The sequence below is a fragment of the Nannobrachium achirus genome (assembly GCF_963921795.1).
Source record: "Nannobrachium achirus genome assembly, chromosome: 17".
Classification (NCBI taxonomy): domain Eukaryota; kingdom Metazoa; phylum Chordata; class Actinopteri; order Myctophiformes; family Myctophidae; genus Nannobrachium; species Nannobrachium achirus.
In genome coordinates, this window is record NC_137824.1 from 53,562,332 (window position 1) to 53,580,748 (window position 18,417).

General features: G+C 41.5%; 2 protein-coding genes across 2 annotated transcripts in view; one reads left to right on the forward strand and one right to left on the reverse strand.

Moving 5' to 3' along the window:
- Positions 1–18,417, reverse strand: part of slc36a1 (solute carrier family 36 member 1) — a 66,739-nt gene that overhangs the window by 33,488 nt on the left and 14,834 nt on the right. The window contains exons 7-11 of the mRNA XM_080746232.1: positions 18,302–18,386; positions 15,581–15,808; positions 7,822–7,920; positions 6,919–7,085; positions 4,093–4,262 (exon numbers count right to left, since the gene is read on the reverse strand). Of these exons, the coding sequence (XP_080602358.1) occupies positions 4,093–4,262; positions 6,919–7,085; positions 7,822–7,920; positions 15,581–15,808; positions 18,302–18,386 (749 nt within the window). The remainder of the gene's footprint in view (positions 1–4,092; positions 4,263–6,918; positions 7,086–7,821; positions 7,921–15,580; positions 15,809–18,301; positions 18,387–18,417) is intronic.
- Positions 11,865–12,680, forward strand: LOC308301963 (mitochondrial import inner membrane translocase subunit Tim21-like; the record flags this gene model as incomplete). The annotated part of the gene is made up of 1 exon (XM_080746110.1): positions 11,865–12,680. One exon carries the CDS (start codon positions 11,865–11,867, stop codon positions 12,678–12,680), a length of 816 nt encoding a protein of 271 aa, XP_080602236.1.

Here is an 18,417-nt window from a genome sequence, read left to right on the forward strand (position 1 = left end):
TAAGGTACTGTAAGGTACAGTACCTTACAGTATTGTACTGTACCTTACTATACTGTACTGCACCTTACTGTACTGTACTGTACTGTACTGTACTGTACTGTACTGTACTGTAACTTACTGTACTTTACTGTACTCTACTGTACTGTACTTTACTGTATTCTACTGTAACTTACTGTACTTTACTGTACTCTACTGTACCTTACTGTACTGTACTCTACTGTACCTTACTGTACTGTACTGTACCTTACTGTACTATACTATACTGTACTCTACTGTACCGTACTGTACCTTACTGTACTGTACTCTACTGTACCTTACTATACTGTACTTTACTGTACTCTACTGTACTTTACTGTACTCCACTGTACCTTACTGTACTTTATTCTACTTTACTGTACTTTATTGTACTTTACTGTACTCTACTGTACCTTACTGTACTGTATTGTACTTTACTGTACCTTACTGTACTGTACTCTACTGTACCTTTCTGTACTGTACCTTTCTGTACCTTACTGTACTTTACTGTACTCTACTGAACCTTACTGTACTTTTACTGTACTCTACTGAACCTTACTGTACTGTACATATTCTATGTGTTCTAGATCTACATTTTTGATTCTGTGTTTGGGAACCAGCAACTGTCAAATGGACTCCAACTGTAGTGGACTGAACCTTACTGTACTGTACATATTCTATGTGTTCTAGATCTACATTTTTGATTCTGTGTTTGGGAACCAGCAACTGTCAAATGGACTCCAACTGTAGTGGAGTATATTGAGTGCATATACTGTAGGCTAACAATCCCAGATCACATCTGTCCTCCACTATGTCTATAACCAAGGCGTTCTTCTATGTGGCCACTCCAGACTGAGGAGTGGAGCATGGCTTTTATTGTGTTTGTGGATCTGACTTGGAAATGCATTGGTTTTGATATCTCCCTGACAACCAACAACAACCACTAATATGGCTGACTGTCCCTGCGGGCTCTAGGATATATGGCTATGGGATTTACATCCCATCGCCCGGACTTGATTCTTGATCACAGCTGTGTAATCAGTAGAGTGGAGAGGGACATTTATTTATAGTTTTAACTATAACTATAGTTTTATACATCACACAGCTTAGACATTTGGATCAAATCAGAGAGCAGACCTGTGTGAACGCAATGATATAGATAGCATATCTGAAGTGTGAACACTGCAGCCACAGCGCCTTAACATAAACATGGGTCTATTATCCTTCTCTCCACTCTGTCCCCACTCACTAAATGCATTGGGTGCTTAAAGTTAAACATTTTTATTTTTTTATATTTATACTACAAAACATTTCAAAACCAAAAGTACAAGCACACGTGTCCTCAGTAAGCTGAACACATAAAAATTTGAATGGTGTTGAAAGGTGTAAGCGTTTAAGAGATGAAGCTCGCCAAAGTTTTGAGGAGATACTGACTGACTGACTGACTGACTGATAGATAAATAATGAAGATAACATACGTGTGCTCGCCTTCCAGGCGAGCCCACAATAATTGCACTGCACTGTGTCTGAATTAAAGTTCCACACTCATCAACCGAAAGCTGATGGTCAGGCTCAGACAACGTAGCCTACTCTATGCGGGCGCGACTATTGAGCTTGCAGCAGATCCGATATAAACTTCATCAACACCACGACAACGTAACCCTAGCAAGTTGGGTTTTAAGCTATTTTTTCCTCTTTAAAACGGGATCGACGCTGACGGGGTCCGTTTTGTAAAATCCAATTTTCGCTGTTTGTTTCCTTGCGTTGAGTTGTGTGTCTGTCAGCGAGTGGAAGACAGCAAACGCATGCATGGATCATGTTACACCGACAATGGTTTGATAACGAAATGTGTGACTGCATCGCATAGTTGCATTGGGTGATGTTACTCAGACATTGGTTTCACACATTTCGGTGCCAAACGAGAGGAGGAGGGGGTGACGCTATCACGCTAGAGTGGAGCGAGGCGCATGCAAGCTAAGGCACGCGGCCCCCCCAAAGGACAAACGGCCGCGGCCGATTATTCGAATTTATTTTTCAAATTCGAATACCGTGCCTTCGAACGAAGCTTCGAATATTCGAATTTTTTGGGTCAGCCCTAGTGTGTGTGTGTGTGTGTGTGTGTGTGTGTGTGTGTGTGTGTGTGTGTGTGTGTGTGTGTGTGTGTGTGTGTGTGTGTGTGTGTGTGTGTGTGTGTGTGTGTGTGTGTGTGTGTGTGTGTGTGTGTGTGTGTGTGTGTGTGTGAGAGAGTAGAGACAGAGAAATGGATTTAATGAATGAAAACTTGATAACATTAATGTGTATGAGGCAAACCTAATACTATATTTTAAATCATGAAAAATCAACTAAAGTCATTATTGCGAGTCCAATCACGATTCATCTTCAATAAAAATAACCTTTCTTGGGAAAATACAATAAAACCTCTAATCTGTGAATGCTCATATGATTCATGTGACCCTTACTTCAATCAGCGAAGTGCAGTGCTGAGTGTGAGAAATATTGACACCAATATACAATTATTGGTAATTCACCAATATACACATATAACCTGTTTATGTACACATGTATTATTGAAACCGTAGGTCGCAGTTTAGTATGTGAACGGTCTGTATCTCTTGTCTGTATTGTCTGTATCTCTTGTCTGTATTGTCTGTATCTCTTTCTATAATGACAATGTGGTTCCCCTGACAAATCACTGTGATGTCACTGTGATTATCTGTGTGGCTGGTTCTACAGACAGGGATCTCCATGTATGGGCTTAAAAGGGATTGTATGTATGATGTCAGATGTCATAGACGTCACATAACGAATAACTCTGCATATCTCCATATAACGTACATGGATCTCCATATGGGTACCAGGGGTCTCCATATATGGTTAACTGGTCCGATATCACTGGCCTGAATCGCCTGATGGCCAAGACATGGCGCGACCGCATGTCGCATGTCGCCCTGAGGCGTCTTACTAGTGTAATATGTCACTGATACTGTAGTTATACTGTACTTGTACTATTATTCAAATGTAATCATTAGTTCTGGACAACTGCTGGTCCGACCAGTTTGAAGTCAATCGGTCAGACAGGACCGACAGACACAATTTACAACTGTGTTAAGCTCTTGTGACTATTGATCAGAAATGTGATGAACATTAACAAGGCGTCTTCGTCAGATTCAAACTCTGACGCTCAACGCGTGGAAACTAGTGTCATTAAAGTTTACTGACTGGATAATTAGATTATTGCTTCACTGCTAATTTCAGATGAAGCTTTTCTGGCATTTGTGTCTTCTAAAGCAGCACGTTTTCAGGCCAAGGACCCCTTAGTTGAGAGAGAGATGAAGCAGGGACCCCCACAACCTTTTCATAGATTACATATAGTTTCATTGTTTTGACAGCACAATCATCGTGTATTTTGGATTCATGTCAATTTGTGTTTTCAGATATTTAACCACTTGAACCATCAATACTTAATAAACTTGACCTTGTAAAACACCTTTCTGTAGTGTGATGTACAGTACAGGTTTTGACTTCTGCTGTCCCCATCCTGTTTTAGACGCGCAATTTTATGTTCTTGGCTCTAAATTAATGCAGCATCAATGCTGCCAAAGACATTCAAATGGAGTCAAGTCTATTTCATTGCGACTGTCAGGTCTCAGTTACTATCAAAACCTCCACCGGCTGTCCCTCCGTCAGTCAGTCAGTCTGTCCGTCACGTCACACTTTTGGCCCTACTCTTATCTCCGGCAAAGTTGCCCCTATCCATGCCAAACTTTGCACACACACTCCTTGGCTGAAAAACCACAACCTCCAGCCCTAATTTCTCACATGGCCTTCTTCTAGCGCCACCATGAGGCAGATTTTTTCAAAACACATTTTTGGACACTGCTCCAACAGATTTTACCCTAAAATCACGCAAAGCGGTACACAGTATCTCTAAACTCATGTCATCAGCATGGATCTGTCCCATTTCCCATATTCCCTCCTGATTGGCTACGATTGCCTTCTAAAGTTTGTGTATGCGACCAGCCGGTTGCTTATCTCCCGATTAGGGAGTGTTACTGGTACTATAGGGTCTGTACTTACAGGTAAATATGACAAGAGCTGTGCGGATCAGCAGGTCTACGGCCGTCTCCCAGCGCTCGGACACACGAGCCAAAGCCAGCGGGACGAGGATCTCCGCTGGCACGTAGAACTGGAGGGCAAAGGTGATGAAAATACCAAAGCTGTACAATAGCTTCACCACCTGGTACATCCTGTGAGAGACAGAAGAAGAGGGAGATAGACAGACAAAGTAAGGAAGCAAGAAATGAAGAGAGAAGCAAAGAGAGACAGAGAGATAAAGAGATCAACAAGACAGACTATAAAAACAAACAGATAAACATAATCAAATGCACACTGCACAGTAAGGGATGGGACGATACGCAATATTATCGTTTATCGTGATAAATAAACACACATGATAATCGTATCGTGGAGATTTAATTTATTGTGATATCGTCCTCCGTCATGCACTGGGATCAATTCACCTTTTATTTGCCGAGCTGCATATACAGTACCATTTAAACCCTCTATTGGTAAAACTTACTTATAATATATGTACTTGATGCAGTCTTTTTTTTCACTCTAGATCAAATGTCTTTGACAAAAAATAGCCGATCTACAAGCTCACAACGCGTCGCGGCGCGTTGTCCAAATGTTCCACCCCAGGATAATGGGGTAATAATTATCGCGATAATATCGTAAATTGCGATTTCTTTTGTCACAGTAATCGTGATATGACATTTTCGTATCGTCCCATCCCTATGCACAGTCCCGGGCCGATCTGTCAGCCAGACGAGACACAGATGTCAAAACAGACAGGCATCTTATGGTTATAAAATATAATATATAAAACACAAGGAAATAAGAAAATCTATGTTTTTTTTGCCCCACCCCCTCCAAACAGAGAAGTTGAAAATTACAGCACTTAAAGAGTTTTTCAAGCTCATTGAGCAGCCAATCTATTCCACTAACCACCTGAATAATCCAGTCAGGAGAAAGCTCTCACATACAAGTCTACTATTGCTTTGTCAACCATAAAAACAAATGACAGGCAAACAAAATGAAATCTATTATAAAGTTTTGCTTTTCACTAACTTGATTATCCCAAAGTGCAATTTGGTTTGTAGAGAAACAATTAATAAAAGAATGTTATTTGTACAACAGAACTTCAAGGTCAGGATGACTGCAAGCCCAAGATATAATTGTCCCTGCAAATAAAGTTAAGGCAAAACATTTTTTCAGTGAAACGATGTTATTATCCCTCTCTGCAGAACTCTCCAAAGACGATGTGTGCTTATTACCGTCATCAATCCCTTTTTCGAAGGCTTCAGTGAACAAGCTAACCTGTTTGTTTGTTACCTCTAATGGATAATTAGGAACATTAAACTTGCTTTTAATTAATCTGATTCCCAGGGGCGAATAATACGTTCAGAACCTTTGTAGAAGTTTAGCAGTTCCTATTCCTGAGAATACATGAAATAGAAATATTGAGTTTCTGGTTTTCCCGGCAGTATACAATAGTATAAAAAAGTGCAAATCTACCCCAAACCACCAACAGAACAGCACAGAGTGGAATACTACTTAAGACAACACAAACTAGATTGCACTCTGTCGAGATGCCAGCAGCCCATGCTGTAATTGTGCATCCGAGACAGTTTGCCCTCCTGGCCCCCAAGTTGTGGAATAAACTCCCTGTCGCACTTAGAACAACGGACTCACTCGCTAGCTTTCGCCGTGGACTGAAGACTCGCCTTTTCAGACTCCACCTAAACCCTTAGCACTACTGAAAAATCAATGACCATACATGAAGCTAGTTAGCATTTGTTTTTTTTAGGTTTTTAGAACCTTTTTTCTTTACTGATTATATTGTGTTTTTTCTAGATAGATATCCATTTGCATTTGTTATATTGCTGTTGATGTACTGACATATTATCTTGTTTATTATTGTGATGTTTTATCTGCCTATTGTAAGTCGCTTTGGATTAAAAGCGTCTGCTAAATGCCTAAACTGTAAACTGTTTTGTTTGAAAGTGCTGTATGTTAGTGGGCAATTTGGTACTTAATTGATCTGACAAATAGTGTGTAGTGAAATTGAGGCCACTAAAGGCATAAATGACACCAAAACGTGCAAGTATTGTCATCGATAATGGTTTTGAAACTGTCGTTTGACAGCGTTTGAATTCAAAGTTGCATCTGAACTTCCATTCAACTTGGAAGTACAAACAACACGTATCTTTTATTTAAAAGAAATATACGACAAAACTATGGGCGCCTGCTGGCCTACTGGTCCAGGTGCATACCACATTGGTAGGCATTGTGAGCATGTAGATCGCCTATTTTCACAATTTCTGCCTCTAATATTTGACAATTTGGCCAATGTTTAATTTGTCATTTTAGAGGTATTCAAAAAAGTCCTTAAATTGTCACTTTAGAAATGTGAAGATAACCCTCTATACACTTAAACTGCATTTTACTGTTGAGCGAGAAAACATTGTTGCACATTAAGTTAATCATCTGGGGGGCCCCCCAAAATAATTTGGTGTGGGGACCCCCAGAGGGGTTACTTTCAACATCAAGATTGATAGCAGCTGTATATCCGGACAGCTGCTCCATGCTTACTCCTACGTCACCAGTCCATGTATGGAAGACTTCTGTAAGAATAGACTTGTATCTTTAGCTATTCTTGTACTACTGTTTTCTATAAGAAGGGCCTGCCCCTGACAGTCGGGAGGACACTAGCATGCGTGAGCCTCGAGAGCTCTCATTCTGTTGTTTAATAAATATATTGTAATCATCTTCACTCTACCTTGTGGAAATTCAATATTTATACTAAAGTGAGGTTTAAATGAATCTATTACAACAGCTCACCAGCAGTTGGGGAGATTGAGGGTGATGCTGCCCTTAATCTGATCCCCGAAGCAGATGTAGCCGACCGTGCCCAGGCTGATGTAGAGGCAGGTGACGAGTCCCATGCCGAGGTACAAGACCAGAGTGAACCTCTGTGGCTTCTGCATCTTGTTCTCCAGCGGAAGGACCTGGCCAGCAGAAGGAAATGCACAAAAACAACATACACAATGCTGGTCAGCCGGAACGTGTGTGAGATATTGCTTTGATTTATGGCTATGACAAGGATGCAAAATGTCCTGGTACTGAAGCCAAGGAAAATATTTTTTTTTTGGGGGGGGGTTATGTTGTTTTCTGTGTTGAAGATTTTATCCCAGGGGTCTTCAACTGGGGGTCCGCGGGGATACTGCAGGGGGTCCCCCGAAATTATTGGGGAAAAAATGAAAAATGTTTTTTATTTTTAAGAAAAAAATAAATTTGTCTTTAAATATATTAAAAAAAACATTATTCTGTCTCTTTTGAATAGCTTGTATACACGATTATTGTGCAATTGACAGATTGTTGGTGATAGATTGATAGGATTGCCATTGGTTCTCAGTTAATAAGGTATGTTTATAAATGGCAGTGGTAGGGCCACAATGTGTTTAAAATAAAAGCATGAATATAATCTATTTTTAATAGCATAGAATTGAATGCACAATAACATGGTATGTTTATACACAATTTTATACATACTTATACAATATATGTTGTAGCCCCACACCCAGCCTACGAGGTAGGGGGTCCCTACTCCATCTCCCCATCAGTTTAGGGGTCCCTGGCCTGAAAACGTTGAAGACCTCTGTTTTATCCTATTGTATAAATGTGAAGACAAATGTCCACATGTCTTTTTCTATTCTACTCCAATGTCTTGCTAAAGTCACCTACCACTCCAATCCCCTCAAAGGCAAAGATGGCCATTCCAAAGAAGAGTGGGTAGTCCCTGGCTCTTCCAACCGTTGGCAGCTCAACAGGGTTTGGGATGTTCTGGAAAGTACAAGCCGGAAAGCAAAAATGTCAACAACCAATGAGTATTAAAGGTCACTTCTGTCCCTCTGCGTTCTAGGACACGAATGTTTTAGTTTAGTATCCGCCGAGTGGTGGTCCCACAAACATTAACATATAGACTGAAATAAAGCAATTCTGGAAATCAAGCAAAACATGGACAAATGTGAGCGGAATGCAGTCTGTAGATTTTTACATTTTATTTTAAAAGGTGAGCGCCTGACTTCTTTTGCGCTGCAGATAAAAGATCCACAAACTACATTCTGTGCTAGAAGTTTCATTCTCTATGGCCCAGAGTTGGGCTAGTCTCATGGGCAGAATGTTGATATCTATTAAAGTATTGTAACATTAAACCTTATGCATCAGTCACTGTGGTCAATACATACAACAACAAAATAAATTGCAACATGTGCGCATGATGCATGTCCCTGTTCTTCTGAACCAATTTCTGTGCACTTTCCATGTAATCTGCACTGAATTCAATTATGTTTTTTTATCACCAGTGCCTCCCACACACTCACTTTGAGAGTCCATTCAGTAAGAACCTAATTCGGAATTCAGAAAACCTTTTATCACCTACACAACTGAATTAGAGTTGTTTGACAGGCTAATGCTGCATTCACACTACAGATATATAGTTGAACGTTTTGCTTGCTTGGTCAATGTTATCTCAATGGAAACCAGCTTTAAAGATACAGGACATACACAGAACAAAGCTTTGAAAGCTTTAAAGCTGGTTTCCATTGAGATTACATTGACCAAGCAAGCAAAACGTTCAACTATATATCTGTAGTGTGAATGCAGCTTCAGGCTTGTTTTTTTCTCCCAGAATATTTCACGCTTGAATGTATAGTTATCTATTCCTGTCGACAATGCAGTTTACCAAGTACTTATTTTGGGAAGGGGAGACAAGGAAGGGACTGATGGCCGGGTGATTATTCTGCTGGATTTATTGTTATTAGTAAAAAGTATAGCCTTCGGTAGGGATTTACACTTGTATTGGATGGCATCACAGTCCATGGTGCTGAAAGGCACATAGCGGGGGCGCTGGTGGTCTAGTGGTTAAGGCCCATACCACATAGGCAGAAATGCAGTCATGGGTTCGATTCCCGAGCCTTGTGGCCTATGAAGGGTGTCACTCCCCTTCCTGTCACTCTTCACTGACAATAAAGGCAGAAAAGCCCCAAAAATATCTTACAAAAGAAACGAAAAATCAAACCAAGTTTGAAGTGAGCGGTGGTGTATGTGAGTGTAGCAGTTCATCTCAGGGTCGTGTGTGTGCGCGTGCATGTGTGACCAGCGGTATTGCAGGCTACATACACACACACACATAGCTACACACACACACTCGCGCTAAGGAGACGATGTGACCACCGCTCAAAAAGAAAGGCCCATAGTGGTAGTCTGACTGTGATTACTGCCTATGTTTTTGTGTCATAATTGGAAAAGTCTCCAATTGGCTTCTGTGTCCAAAAGGCAAAGGCTGCCAATGCAAGTTTGCAGGAAAACACAATGCCGCCGCTTATTTTATTTATTTACTTTTTAGCAATGAACATCCCTGAGAGGAGCATGGGGAAATCCCTATGAATGGTGAGCAGTTTTAAGCAAAGCGGTAGAGTAGAGTGTAAGACCAGCCTTGTATGTGTGGTGGAGTGGGATTCTCCCCGTCTCTGTTCTCAACTACTGAATATACAAAAGCTTTTGTTTGAGGCTGGAAATTGCTTTTTTCGGCGCTCTACCTCGAGGAACGCAAAACGATATGCATGGGCAGACGTTGTGCGATCAACTATTTTATGTTTTGAAAAAACTGTCACCAACGCTAAACCTCTCATCTATAACAGCCACTGCGTGCGTGCGTGCGTGCGTGCGTGTGTGTGTGTGTGGGACATTCTATCCTCCCCAGTCGGGTGCCCCAACCACCCTGTAGAGCAGGGGTTTTCAAAGTGGGTGACAGGGCACCCTGGGGTGCCGCGACGGCAGTCCAGGGGTGCCGCGAGATCATTTGATAATATTTGGAATTTATTTGGACACTATTATCTCAACGTTTTCCTCACAACATAATCATTAAAATATCGTCACTGTCAGGCAGAGACCTCTGTCACACAAAACTAGTGAAAACAGACGATCTACAAGCACACAACGCCTGTTGTTGGGCAAGAAATGGACCCTACACAACTGTGAAAAGTGATGACTCTTCACTAAACCATAGTTTTGTGGGGTCCATTTCTTGCCCAAGGAATGTTTTTGTGCAAAACAAATGCTTGGAATGGATTCAGAATCATGAAAACCCCCTAGATAGACCCCTCACATGCTACTTAAAGAAGATTTTTGGGGGGTCTTTTTTTCCTAACCCTAACCCTATTAGTCCACTTGCCAGAATCTGAACCCTGGCATATTGAGTACACCAAGGTTTTATGTTAGAAATGTTGAGTATGGGTTCCCAGCATTTAGAAACTGCCGGATGCTAACTTGCATGTGTTGAGCAATTTTCATAATTTGCATAATTCGATTTATTTAGCATAATCCCCCATAATAATGGATAATATGTCAAAAACTGATTGGCTGATTTGAACAATATTGGAGTGGTTTTGGGGGTTATTGAGAATGCTGAATCCATTTCTGACATTTTCTAAATTCAAAATGGCCGTTTTAAACCGGAAATGGCCATATACAACATAAAAAAGTATCAAAATCACCCCACTTTAAGTTGCTATAAGGCCATTTCCGGTTTAAAACGGCCATTTCGAATTTAGAAAATGGATTCAGCATCCTCAATAACCCCCAAAACCACTCCAATATTGTTCAAATCGGCCAATCAATTTTTTACATATTATCCATTATTATAGGGGATTATGCTAATTAAAGCTAATTATGCAAATTATGAAAATTGCTCAACATATGCAAGTTAGCATCCGGCAGTTTCTACATGCTGGGGACCCTTACTCAACATTTATAACATAAAACCTTGGTGTACTCAATATGTCCGGGTTCACAATGGGGCTCTATGGGCTGGCAAACGTTTCATGAGGAGGCAAGACCCTTCATGGGACGGCAGGATGATTCAGTCCAACATGTTGAGAAATCGGCGAGTTAATACCACCAACATGTTGAGAGGTCATAGAGACAGAACGATATCCAGTAACAACTTGAATCCTACTTCAGCTAATTCACCTTCATGTTTCCTAAATCCAACACGGGCGGCCAGGTGGAAATCATCAAGCAAGGAGAGGAAGCGCAACAAATAAGCTGTAATGGGGCGGCCAGATAACGTTGTTAGGCCGGGATCCGACTTTAAGTCGACGCACAGGATTCCAGAAGTGTAGCGCTTACACGCTTCTGTATCAAACCGGTACTCGAAACGTTCTTAGAATTTAACATATTTTCTAGTAAATATGGGGGCGGCTGTTAGGAACGTTTCGTTGCCAAGCTCAACGTCGGGCATTTAGGCCTATACATGGAGATATGGAGCGAACCCGTTTGGCCTAACATGGAGAGGTGGAGAACACTATATATGGAGATAGTCCATTCCATCATGTCATATGGGACTACCGTCATAGACAGTAGCCATTTGTTAGAGGAGTCAATGGCAACCAGGATTGAACGGTATATGGGTCAGAGTGACGTCATCAATATGACGTCACCAAAACGCATATAAACCAGCTACTCAGTTAGATCTGGGCCAGTTGTACCAGCTACTGCAGTTGAACACCGGAAGAAGTCCTGAGCCAGGCCTAGCAATAACTAAGCTAAGCACATAAGCACAGCACTCCAGATAGAGGATTAGCCATTGAAGAGTCTTAACCGACCTCCGTCAGAGGTTCTGCCGGTGAGGAACGAACTCGCGTCAGAGCCAAGCCGAGCTCTGCTTTCTTGTGTCCAGGCTAGCAGGCTAGACAGAGTAGCAGAGTGTCACTACTGTGAGAGCCATGGCGTGTTCTTTGACATTAAAAGCTGTGCACCGACATTTGCAACAACAGTTATGCTGCAGACACACACAGATCAGGTTGCTCACACAGAAGCAGTGGACTGCATCTACGACGACACCAGGAATTCTCTTCTTCAGAAACACAGGTGGCACTTCTTCATCTGCCGGAGGCAACAGTAATGTCATACAAATACGGGGCATCTCTCTCGACTCTGTGCTTAGTAATGAACGCAGCCCTGAAGAGAGAGACCGTGGGCAGATGTCCGTTTCCAAGTACCGACGACACGGAACGCCAAAGGTTTCGGCTGCACAAAAGGTAAAGGACACAGGCGGAGATTTCACATTCACCGACTTCATTATAGTGGGGGGACTTCTTCTTTCGTGTCTCATCGGACTCGGAGTAACAGGGGTTACTTTATATGAGGATTTCCAGTGGCTGTTCTCTTCATCAAGCCCAAACAAAATCTACGGGAAAGCGTTTGACCTAGTCAGGTTACATCCAGAGGTAATTGGTGCATTTGGTGAGCCAATAAGGTGCTATGGTGAGACCACCCACAGACGAAGGAGACGGCACCCACAGTGGGAGAAGTACCAGAAGGACGGGCTGAAGTACATGAGAGTCAAGTTTTACATCGAGGGCTCAGAACCAGGCCTCAAAGGAACTGTTCATTCAGAATCAAAAGAGAATCCTGAAACAGGAAGGTATGAGTTTCGTTACATATTTGTGGAAGTAGACAACTCCCTAAAGTCCCCACGACGGACCATCATCATAGTAGCCGGGGACCCACAAGCCCAAGGAATAGGGTGGGACATGTGATCTTCTGCCGTACTTTTTATTTCTGTTTTATCTATTAGTTTGGTCATTAACCTCTTGAACCCCATTGCCCCCGCCGGCGGGGGCAAAAGGTGTTGACCTAACCCGAGACCAAATCATTGTTGATTATTGTTACAGTGGGCCTACAGCATAGTAATCAGTTGCCATTGTACTTTTCATCCATACATTACTCATATTACAGTATTATTACAACCTATTGCTACTCGTTTTTATCATGTTTCACCCTATACTTTAACATTACTAATATTACAGCACTACTCTCACTAAAACACCTGTAGAGTTTACATAGTTTGGAATATATTCATAAAATTTGGCCTATAAATTGATAACACCTTGGTGAACAATTTCTCTATTCACTATACAGTATATGTTTTCAATGAGGTCTTGAGGGTCATTCACTATTCAGAATGCAAAATTTCCATAGGCGGAGGTCTTTTTCAATCCTCTTTTCCTAGGTAAATGAACACAGCAACAAGACAATTTGGTAAGAAAAATGTGATGTTTTACACTGCATTTGTGAATTGTCAGGGGTCAGCTGACATTTGGTGAGTCAAGAGTAGCCACAATCATTGTAGTTTTGTGTCCACAATTGTTCCAATTTGGGCATACATTTTAGGCGGATTTTCCCCCTGGACCCCCCTGGGGCTTAAGAGGTTAAGGTCCACAGAATGAGAGGCCTGCTCTGCCGGAAACATCGCGAAAAAAGGTTATGGCCATTTGTATATTCACTGTCCCATTGACTCCACTAGAAATATTAAAAAAAGGAAAAACATCTGCTTTAATTAGCATGTGAGGGGTCAAACTAGGGGTTCTTCATGATTCTGAATCCATTGCAAGCATTTGTTTTGCATAAAAAACATTGCTTGGGTTAACCTTCGGCAGCCCAAAACTTTGAAAAGTGGAAAAAAGGTGATGACTCATCACTTTTGACTGTTTTGGGGGGCCGATATCTAGCCCAAGGAATGTTTTTCATGCAAAATAAAATCACAATAATTTGTGTCTAAAAGACAGCCTTGCCGAATAGTTCACGTTTTCAGTATTTTCTTTGGTTAAATAGAAGCAATGATTGGGGGTTTTCAGAGAAAGATTGTGCAACCTGCTTTAAAAACTATTTGAACAATATGCTTTGGTGGCAGACCTTTTGTAAAGCACATGATTTTTGTGGTGAACAACATCTTGAATTGTATTGTATATGTATGTGTGTTCTTGTTGGTATCCAATTTGAGAACGTTTTCTTACACTCATTTGCCCAGAATCACAACCGCATTGAAAATAGTGTCTTTTAGTTGTTTTCATCATACCCCCAATCTTTAGCGACGCTTTACAAGAGTTGTAATAAATTGTTAAATATATATTTAAAAAAAACAAAAAACAAAAACATAGCAGTTCGGTGGAATTATTTACCTTTTGAAAACTTTAAATTCTCATTAAAAAGATGGTTGGTTAACTCATTGACTGCCAAGGCCCGAGTTTCCCGAGTTATTACAGTAGTCCCAGGATGCCACAGCCCGAGTTTCCCGAGTTGGAAGCCGTTTTTTTTTTTTTTTTTCAAAAACTTTTTTTATAAAAAAAATTCTAAAAATGCCTCAAATGTATTAGGCATGATCACAATTGCGAAATTGCATGTTTAGCCCCATAACAAACACATCTTTCAAAATGTCAAAAATGGCTGTTTTGTCTGACTTTGAAGGCTTGTATCTCATGAATGCCTGAACGGATTTCCAAGCGGATTTTTTTGTTTGAAAGCTGTTAGAAAGTACTACACATATGGTGCATGATCTAGGCATGGGCGTGCACGATCCGTGCACTAAAAATTGATCCGTGCACTAGAAATTTAGGAAGGTGGCAGTGTTTGTTTTGTCTGACTTTGAAGGCTTCTATCTCATGAATGCCTGAACGGATTTCCAAGCGGATTTTTTTGTTTGAAAGCTGTTAAAACTACCCTACTACACATATGGTGCATATATGGTGCATGGGCGTGCACGATCCGTGCACTATAAATTGATCCGTGCACTATAAATTTAGGAACGTGGCATCCTGGTACTTGGCGGCCATCTTGAAAAGGGCATTCAATGAGTTAATATGACTTATTTTTAAACCTGATTAAACGCTTTGATTTATTTTTGTTACTTTCTTTCGCTGCACACCCCCAGGTCCCATGGGACACACACGCCAGGATTGAGCCCTTTTGGTGGGACTGCGCACGAGTTCTGCCCGGGACAGACGGATACACAGGTTTCATGTATCAACAGACAGATATAATAGTTACTAGGGCCCAAGGTGGAGGGACCTTAATTATTTTATACTTTAGCCATTGAAAAATAGCAGATATACAAGCTTGTAGATCTGCTATTTTTGAAAAGTCGTGAAAATATGTGCAAATCTTTGAATATATGAATGTTTTAAGCAAACATTTGTAACTCAAATTTCTGCTTCTGGGGGGTCCCTGGAACTAAATATTTTGAGATGGGGGTCCGTGGCCAAATACATATAATTTTGGGGGTCCTTCACACAAAAAAAGTTTGAGCACCACTGACATCTTCAAAAAAGGTTTTCACGATTTTTCAAAAATAGCAGATCTACAAGCTCACAGCGCGGCACCGAGTGCCGCACTGCGAGCTTGTAGATCTGCTATTTTTCAATAGTTAAAGCATAAAATAATGCGTAATAATGCGTTCCCCAGTCTAAATGGGTTAAACCCCCTCCTCCCCCTATGAAGAACATTCATGGGGGGCCCCGCAGGGAATCCTTTTACCCAGGATTTGGTGCGGCACCACCTGTATGAGAGCGGTTGCCTTACCGAGAGCAAGTAGTAGTAGATGAGGACCAGGCTGGGCTTACCGAGAGCGAGTAGTAGTAGATGAGGACCAGGCTGGGCTTACCGAGAGCGAGTAGTAGTAGATGAGGACCAGGCTGGCGCTCATGGCGATGTTGGCCACAAGGGAGAGCGGCGCCAGGTAGCGGAGGTTGGGCGTGAAGACCAGCAGGATGAACGCGGGCAAGAAGCAGAGCATGTAGAGGCGCGAGTCGAAGCTGGGCACCACCAGCTGGGTCTGGTTGGTGTTGTTCACCTGACAGCTCACCGTGGTTGCGTTGGCCGCCTCCACCACCTGGGGGGAAGAGTCAGAGGTGTTATTTCAGAAAGGAATAAGGGGTGGCAAAAAAAATTACATAGCTCTAAAAGAGAAAGGTATCTGCAATGAAGCAGACAGCCCGCAACACTCCAAGTTAGATGAAGGCTTTTAGGTGCACGGCTCAAAATAGCATATGAGAAAGAAGTAGTCGCCAGCAACTCAAGGAATCTCCTTTTCACATGATTTTATTTACCTCAATGGACAGAGTCAACGGACGCGTTTCGACCCTTCGGTCTTCTTCAGCGTTGCATCATACTCATCATAGGTTACAACGCTGAAAGAAGACCGAAGGGTCGAAACGCGTCCGTTGACTCTGTCCATTGAGGTAAACAAAATCATGTAAAAAAGGAGATTCCTTGAGTGCTGGCGACTACTTCTTTCTCATAGCTCTAAAAGAGAAAATGTTTTAAAAATGTTTGTCTAAAATGACATTCCCAAAATAGGGATAGGAATAGGAATTAATAAATTAGGCCTAACGAATGCATACAATAAAAGGCTTGTCTAAATCATAACGGGTATAGATTGCGATGAGATCAGATTCATCTGCTTAAACAATTCACATGAAATGACTGAATTTAAAGTTAAATGTGAAAACAAGGGGGTGGCAGTTGCCATCCCCTGATGGCCCAAATGACGCCCCTGGGAAAAGGGTCAAACAAAGTACTGCGGGCGCAAAGTACTGCGGGCGCCCACCAATGTTGACCTTGGTAATAATATATATATCGTCATTGTCGGGTAGAAACCTTGCATGACCAATACCGTTTGTTTTGTATTTATCATTTTTAAAATGATTTAAACTAGTGAAAACAGCCAATCGTGAGGGAAATAGAGCTATACATATATATGCATACAGTAATTAAAAAATAATAATTATGTTGTGCATATGAAAACAGCAGCAGCAGTATACAACAAAAGCAACACCATTGTTGTTATTATCGGTTATTAGTGCTTGTTTAGTTGGGTGAGTTTCAATAAAGGTGAGTCGAGTTCATACAATGGTTCCTCTCGGGCAGAAGTAACACCAGCAGCCCTCAAGCTTGACTAAATACTACCATCTAGTGGTAAACTGTGACATTACACAACTCCAGTGCCCCTCTTTTTACCTCAGCAGTGGGACATTAGACCTGAAGTGAAAATAGAACCATGGGTGGAAACAACACCCCAGTATGAATTAACCCATTTAGGCTTAGAATTATTGAATGCTTTAACTATTGAAAAATAGCAGATATACAAGCTCACAGCGCGGCACCGAGTGCAGCTTGTAGATCTGCTATTTAAAAAAAAATCACACCCGTGTGAAGTGGAGCTGTGTGTGTGTGTGTGTGTGTGTGTGTGTGTGTGTGTGTGTGTGTGTGTGTGTGTGTGTGTGTGTGTGTGTGTGTGTGTGTGTGTGTGTGTGTGTGTGTGTGTGTGTGTGTGTGTGTGTGTGTGTGTGTGTGTGTGTGTGTGTGTGGATCATGTGTACCGATTTTTGTGACATTTGAAGAAAATATGTAGGAAAAGGAGCAAAAAGTGTGTTTTGGAGAAAATTCAAGATGGCGGAAAATCTATCTATATGGGGAGATGCGTCATGACCCAAGGAATCCAGGGAAAAAATATTTTTAATTTTCCGACCTACGGTTCAAGAGTTACAGGCCAAAACGTAAAGTGGGGTGTTATGGCGCCACCATGCGGCCAAATGACACAATTATTTTTTATTTAATCCTTGAAATCATTATGAACCTCCTCTCCAAGTCTTGAAACTCTAGCCCCTATGGTTTGCGGGAGACAAATAATTGAATGTGAGTTTTTGCGATTCCCATTATAAGTCAATGGGGAAAATTATTTCACTAATAAATTAATATCAATTAAACTATTGAACCTTTCTCTTAGCAAGTTACTAGCCCACTATTCCCGAGTAAGCCGGTCGATTTGACATATGGCGCGAGTTTGTGGTGGCAAAACTGTGGGACTAGTAGCGTGCCGAAGTCAGGCTACATACACACGGACACACACACAGACAGACCCACACAGCCACGTATAGGGAGCTGCACACAGCTCCAAAAATCTAGATTTGTTTTAGCAAGTCTTTGAATATATCTAATTAAAAGCGAACATTTGTAACTCAAATATTTGCCTCTGGGTGGTCCCTGGAACAACATATTTTGAGATGGGGGTCTGCGGCCAAATACATGTAATTTTGGGGGTCCTTGACGTGAAAATGTTTGAGAACAGCTGATTTAGAGGAAGGATTTAGAAGTCGGGTCAAAGATCGGGTCAAAGATATTCAAAGACTTGCAAACATTTTCACGATTTTTCAAAAATAGCAGATCTACAAGCTCGCAGCGCGGCAATCTTCTATTTTTCAATAGTTAAAGCATAAAATAATGGTTAAAGTGGTTCAAATCTAAGGCGACTCGGGCGCGTTCCAGGGCTTTGAGAGTTAAGAGCAAAACGTCCACCATGTGAGAGTGTCAAAGCGTTTCTGACCTGTTTGATGTTGTCACTGAGGAACACAAAGTAGACACAGCAGAATCCCAGCTGGGTGATGATCAGGAACAGGTTCACCAGCCGTCTGAGGAAAAAACAAGAATATATATGTTTCT